At 48.2% G+C, this 6,809-nt stretch overlaps 1 protein-coding gene across 1 annotated transcript; it reads right to left on the bottom strand.

Annotated features, from left to right (window-relative positions):
- Positions 1-841: 841 nt before the first annotated feature.
- LOC144155592 (uncharacterized) lies at positions 842-5,213 on the bottom strand. The gene is made up of 2 exons (XM_077687135.1): positions 5,180-5,213; positions 842-1,926 (listed from the first exon to the last, which is right to left on the bottom strand). Exons 1-2 carry the CDS (start codon positions 5,211-5,213, stop codon positions 842-844), a joined length of 1,119 nt encoding a protein of 372 aa, XP_077543261.1.
- Between the last annotated feature and the right edge of the window lie 1,596 nt (positions 5,214-6,809).

The raw sequence follows: 6,809 nt of genomic DNA, 5'->3' as shown, positions 1-6,809 counted from the left end.
TTTTTTACTACAGTGGGGACAAAGTTTTTGATGCAGTGAGCAACGTGATTCTTAAATGATAGCCACACGTCATCAATGCTGGACCGTTCATCCTCACAGAGTTCGTAGTAATCGGGAAATTCGTGCACCAGATAAGTCATTATAGCATTGTCATCTGCTTTTTGGAATGCAAGTACGTGACGTTCATGTGCTCGTGGGTGAACAATAAATGCAGTCGGCAATGTACAAAGAACAGCCTTATGATCAGATACACCATCGAAAATTTCCACGTCTATTTTGTTGGATAGGAAATGGTCGCTAATAAAAACAAGGTCCAGAATTGAACTGGACGCCCCGTGAATACGAGTGGGTTCTTCAACAAATTGCCCGAGATTAAACGAAAACATTATGTCAAATAAACAGTTTTCTGCGGCATGCGACGCAGTGACAAAGTTCCAGTTTATTCCGGGAAAATTGAAGTCCCCTGACATGACTATTTTGCTACCTAGCATATGCGTGTGCATGTAGTCGTATAATGGAGCCAGATAATCAGTATCAGCGTTAGGGGGTCTGTAGATGGCACCAACAAAGCGAGCACCATCGTTCAAGTGTATCTTACACCATACGGCCTCAACATTTGGCACGTCGCCCATAAGAGAGTAATCGATCCCTTGCTTAAAAAGGATTGCCATGCCCCCTCCCCTAGAGTCCCTGTCTGCGCACAATCCTGTAGTTGGGTGGTACGACTTCTTGATCAGATATGCTCGGATAGAGCCAGGTTTCGGTAATTGTTACTACATCAGGTTTGAATGCCAAAAGCAGTGCTTCCAGCTGGTGCACTTTATTGGCCGAGCTGCGAGCGTTAAGATTCAGGAGTGTTAAGGGCGTCGTCGCTGGCTGCGCCGCGGTTCGACGACTGTGGGTTGGCTTTCGTTTTTTCAAGTGAAATAAGGTCGCCTGTCTTGTCATTCCAAGCGAATAGACGGTTATTTATGCGAAATTTGTCTCGGATCAGGGACACTTTTTCATTGCGATCACGATTTTCTTTAGTTTTAGCCCACAGTTTTTTACGTATGTCACGCACGGAGCGCGAGAAGTCTTCGCTAATGGAAAAGTCAGAGCCTTTTAGTTTTGTACATTCTTTGAAAATCATGGCCCTGTCCCGGTAATCCACTAGCTTTAGTATTATCGGCCGGCTATTTGCTTCCTCTGCTGGTTTAGGGCGGCCCAAACGGTGAATTCTTTCGAATCCTGACGTTCGTACATCTAGAATGTCGTTAAATATTTTCTTTGTAACTATTTCCTCCAACAATTCTGTGGTTTCTTCAGGTTGTTCCTGGACACCGTAGATAATCAAATTCGATCGACGGCTATGGTTTTCCAAGTCGTCTACTTTTTTCGTCATCGTGGCAAGGTTTATCTCAAGCTGAGAAATTTTGGACATGCATTCAGACACTTGTTTTTCTAGGAAGGTGATATTCTCAAGCTTCTTATTAAGAACTTTGAGATTCTCGTTAGTTGAATCCTTTGACTTCTTTATTTCTGCGATATCCTCCGCAATAGCCTTCAGCTGAACTGAGATAGACACTTCATCAGGGCCTGGGTTTTCTTCAACGTCGCCACTCAAAAGCAACAGAAAACGGAGTGATGCAGAGAGTTGACACATGTCATGAACAGGCCGGGGGCACGGCAGCAGGAGCAAAAACACATCGTCGCTTTTAAAACATTTCTCGAATCGTTTGCTCACCTGGATAAGGAACACAAAAGGGTTCGTGAACCGCATCCTTGTGCTGCTGCCGTGCCCACTGCTGGACGCCCCTTGAGTCGGCTGCTTTATATCCTCCGCCGATGTGTATGGCGCACTGCGCCATAGGATCGCGTTCCCGGTGGCGGCGCTGGGATAGTAGTCGTGAAGTGACGTAGGCTGGCAGATCGGTTCAAATCCAGCTGGCCACGGTATCAGCAGCGGCCCCTCAGCGTGACCCGGGTAGGCGATGCTTCAAATGGTGACACCATCAATCCCGTTGCGATCTGGAAAGGAACACAAAAGGGTTCGTGAACCGCATCCTTGTGCTGCTGCCGTGCCCACTGCTCATACCCACTGGCCGTGCCCACTGCTCATACTGCACATACATACATACATACATACATACATACATACATACATACATACATACATACATACATACATACATACATACATACATACATACATACATACATACATACATACATACATACATACATACATGCATGCATGCATGCATGCATACATACATACATACATACATACATACATACATGCATGCATGCATGCATGCATGCATACATACATACATACATACATACATACATACATACATACATACATACATACATACATACATACATACATACATGCATACATGCATACATACATACATACATACATACATAGACAGGCAGACCGAAATTTTCGGGTTTTAGTGGCCCGACGAAGGCTATCGTCTATAAAAGTTACCACCCCAGTATTTGAGTGCATTTAAAAAAGAGGGCAGGCAACCGATTTTTGTGGAGTGCATGTGCTCTAGCTAATGTGACAGCGATATACTTTTATATATTGTTGTAACCACAGGGAACGTTTAAAGAAATTGTGGGTAGTAATTTTAATTTGGCACTAATCCTTCTGAAGTCTCAAAGGTGTCGCCATGCAGTTAACGTGACACTACCGAATGAATACAAACAGGGCAGTTGGTTTCAATGCGTGATTCAAAAACCGCACAAAGGAATAGGACACACTACAGTTTGCCTTCATCACTTCAGGGGGTACTTACTACTCACTCAATCACTCGACGCTGCGCCTTCCCAGAAGAAGCCAAACTTCTCGCCATCGGTTTTGCCGCTGCTGACAACACATCCCCCGTCCGCACGACCAATATCTACACCGATTCCAAGTCAGCATGCTACCACCTGGCTCAGGGTCTCGCCTTCCCCTCCTTACTGTCCCTCTTAACGTTAATGGGCCTTTTCAAGTGCTCTGGATCCATGGCAGCGCAGGCGTTGCAGGGAACGAACGCGTTCATCAGCTTGCCCACGAAGCTTTCCTCCGAGCCCCTGTCGACGCCCGAGACACATATCCTTGCCCCCCCCCCCCCCCCCCCCCCTCCGCTCCCCACCATAGCAGACCTTCTAAGCATACGCCGCACGTTCCCTCGACTCCGGGCTTACCCGTCGCGAGCAAGTAGTCATTCGGCAGACGCAAACATATATACTGCACGCACCCACTCGACTCAATATATTCCAAACCACGCCAGACACCCCCGTCCCGCTCTGTCCAAACTGCCTTCCAGGACCACATTTTGTGGGAGTGCCCTTACAACCCTACCCAACCATACAATTACACCGGAGAGTGGCTGGCTCTCGCGGCGAGTCTCCAAGAGCAACAGGAACTGGCGGCCAAGATCACCAGGGCCCTCAGCGGCTGCCTGCACCAAGGTGGCTGATTCCACCCCACCATTCCATGAACAATAAAGTTTCTATCTATCTATATACATTTTATTAATTTCTTAGCTGTGGACAACAATTTAAATACCCCTTGTCACGTGCGACTAACTGTCGGCTATTTTTGGAGCGTCTAAGTGTCATAGTATACATCGGTCGTTTTGGCAGCATAATTACGCTTTCAAACGTTCTAGGGCCATATCACCCGTTCCAGTTCAAGTTGTTTCAAATGATCCCCTTTCATTTGGGATAAAGAGCATATACTCCACGAAAATCAGTTGTCTGTCCCTTTAACTTTTATGTCAACGGGCTGGCCTAAACTCATCCGGTCTTTCAGCTCTTTGTGGTGAATTCGAAACGATGGATCATTTATTGATTTTATTGCCATGGTTTCTCTTTTATGAGACAATGTTACCCCGCCGCCCAATTCACCGACTGAGACTTACTCTGTCAATGCCAGTTGTGCTTTCATCAGGGGCCTCATTCCTCGGATTGTGTTTTTTTCTCTTCCGTCTAAGATCGGGCATCGAACCTTTTTTATCAATACTCACGTGTGATATTTACTTCTTTAACTAAATTTCCTTCAATGTAAAGTAAACTTCCTTAAATTCTTCCTTTCTTGTTTCTTCCTTTAAGTCTCCTCGCTTATATTATTAAATACTATTTTTTTAATTACCCCCTTAAAATTTCCTTTACAACTAGATTTTGACGTTCCCTTTCAGATTATTATGGAGTAGGGGTATTAGGCCCCGAAAGCTTCGGTTTCTTGGACAATCCCCCACGTGAGTATGCAACACGAAGTAAGAAAAACGATGGTGCGGTTCCTCTAATTAGATCTCCAATCATAATTTCAGATTTCTTTTTCTGTATGCTTAGCCCTTTCTTCCCCTAAAGACACTCGCCTTCTGCGGACGTTTCGGTCACTCCTGCCACCACACCTCACTGAAATTAACCTTGTCTGGGTTCCTGGTCATGCGGGAATCACACTCAACGATACCGCCGACTCTCTAGCAAGGATTGCAATTTCTGGGCCCTAGTAGACGTCGTTGAGCCGACACCTTTATTAACCGCTGCTACGTACCGTAGGATGCTGAAACTCCAAGAACAGCAAGAATCAGTTTTATTGTCATTAAGAGATTTCAATCATCTTAAATTCTCATGGAAACCTGAATGGTGCCCTTCACGCAACTTAGAGGTGACTAATACAGCCCTACGTTGTCGAGTACCCGAGTTAAATAGGTACTTACACAGGTCCCGTGTGGCGCCAACAGCTCTGTGCAGCTATTCTAACGAAGACGAGTCTGTAGAACACTACCTCTTGACATGTCGACGTTTTTCTCGACTCAGACGTCAGTCCCTGGAGGTGCCGCTTTGCAGTTTGGGGATATCACTAACAGTGCCTGCTCTACTATCATTCGGAGCATCCGAAATGGGGTTCTGCCGCCAGGATGTATGCTCTGCCCTCCTGCGCTACATTAAAAATTCCAATAGATTCACTTTATGATTGCGATTGGTCACCCTTGCCTTGGTTTTCCAGTTTTTTTTTCTGTCGTTTATTGCCCCAAAACTCTTTCCAACTGGTCTAAATTATCTTTTCTAAGCGTCTCGTGACTAGATGAGAATTCCATTTGTTTTAGCCATCCTCTGTTGATTGGCCGATCCCCTGATTGGGTATTGTACCATATCTAAAGGCGCAACAACAACAACAACAACGACTCACAGGCTTTATCAAACTGGCTCGTCGTCGACGCCATCCTTCAGTTTCTTTTTCTTGCCTGCTTCTCCCGTTTTTTCTTCTCTCTTTTGCTTTTTTTACCTTTCCCAATGCAGTCATTCCTTTTAACCTACCCTGTCATATACCATTTCCTCCCAGCTTAAATGGTGGTTTCATTTCCTTCCTCAATTTAACGTCCCTCGATGCCTGGTATTCATGCTTTAGTTTTATTTCGTAATTCCCCTATTGTCGCCTTCGTTGAGAACCCTCTTACTGGGCAATCCCCGTGGGTATGAGCCATGTCCACTGGACCAACCGCAGCCGAGAGTTCAGGCGCATCAACGACTCGAGCTATTCCGAATGTGAACGAAGCTGCCAACCAGCCATCTAATCCGCTGGATCAGGAGGGTGAAAAGGCCGAGATACAGCTGGACGGAAGTGCCAATACTCAAGGCGGAGCACCTGAGACACCTCGCACCTTGCTGGGCAGGTATGCCGAGCATCATACACTCAACTTGCCTATCGCTGCATAGAAACACAAAATGCAAACACGCGAGCAAAACGGGCGAAGGATCCGAAGGGGACGTCTCGCTGCAACCCCCTTTACAGAGACTCCGGGCAAGAGCATCGTCCAGGCAGCGATCTTCGTGCCTCCCGCGAAGAAGGGAACCCTGTACTAACCGAGCCTACGCCGGACCAAGCACCATACTGCGAAGGCGGCGCAGCCCAGTCATTTCAGTTGTCTGGAGACTCCCGACAGCACGAGCAAATCGGCCAAAGTATCCGTAGGGGGCATCTGGCTGCAACCGCCTTTACAGAGACTCCCAGCAAGAGCATCGTCCAGGCAAACGACAGCAGCGATCTTCGTGCCTCCCGCGAAGAAGGGAACCCTGTTCTAACCGAGCGTACGCAGGACCAAGAGCGACAAACGGCGAAGGCAACGCAGCGCAGTCCTTTCAGTTGTCTGGAGACTCCCAACAGCTCCCGCAGGAATCCGAAGGACTGCGGTATGAGACCCGGCAAGTGACTGTCGCCTTTTCATCGCGCCAATCCTCCCACCCGGAGGGCGAAGAATGTAGGGGACTCCGTCACCTCTTGGCCAGCGTTTTGGTCAGCGCTGCGGTTCTACGGGTCACAGAGAGGGATCTTTCGCTCAAGGTGGCGTCAGTGGCCAGAAGCATCGCGGAGGAGCGAGCCAAGATAGGTGCCCTTAAGGACAACTTGCGCCAGGGAAGAGCTCGGGGAGCCAGGCTGACGGCACTGTTGTCGCAAGCGCGGGAAGTATCCAGTTGGCCTTGGCCGGACACCAACCCAGGCAGCACAGGACTGTTCGGCCTAAAACAGGCCGGTGTACTTTGGCCGGTGATTTTCTGTCCGGCCGTTTTCCGGCAGCCATGTTCGGCCCATGTCCAAATGTGGGCCTTTTGGCCGTATACGGCCGTACTCCCATGGCTGTCCAACGGCCAGTGTCCGTCGGCCAGTCGACCGGCTTACGGTCATACGGCCAGATTCCAGCCGTAGGGCTCCGGCCATTCCAAAGCCACCCGTGTACGGCCGAAGTACGGCCGCCGGAGGACAGCCGAGATGTGGTCGTCGGACTCCAGCCGGACTACAGCTACCGCAAATACGGCCGTGC

The sequence above is a fragment of the Haemaphysalis longicornis genome, unplaced genomic scaffold (genome assembly GCF_048455015.1).
Source record: "Haemaphysalis longicornis isolate Haplotype H1 unplaced genomic scaffold, Haemaphysalis longicornis Haplotype H1 scaffold_1, whole genome shotgun sequence".
NCBI lineage: Eukaryota > Metazoa > Arthropoda > Arachnida > Ixodida > Ixodidae > Haemaphysalis > Haemaphysalis longicornis.
Note: the sequence above shows the minus strand (reverse complement) of the source record. Positions and strands in the feature narration are given on the sequence as shown.

Coding starts and splice junctions, on each gene's coding strand:
- LOC144155592 (XM_077687135.1), bottom strand. CDS start 5,213: ATGGCGTCGACGACGAGCCAGTTTGATAAAGCCT. Junction 1,927..5,179: donor GAGCCAGTTTGATAAAGCCT/GTGAGTCGTTGT, acceptor TACCGTGGCCAG/CTGGATTTGAACCGATCTGC.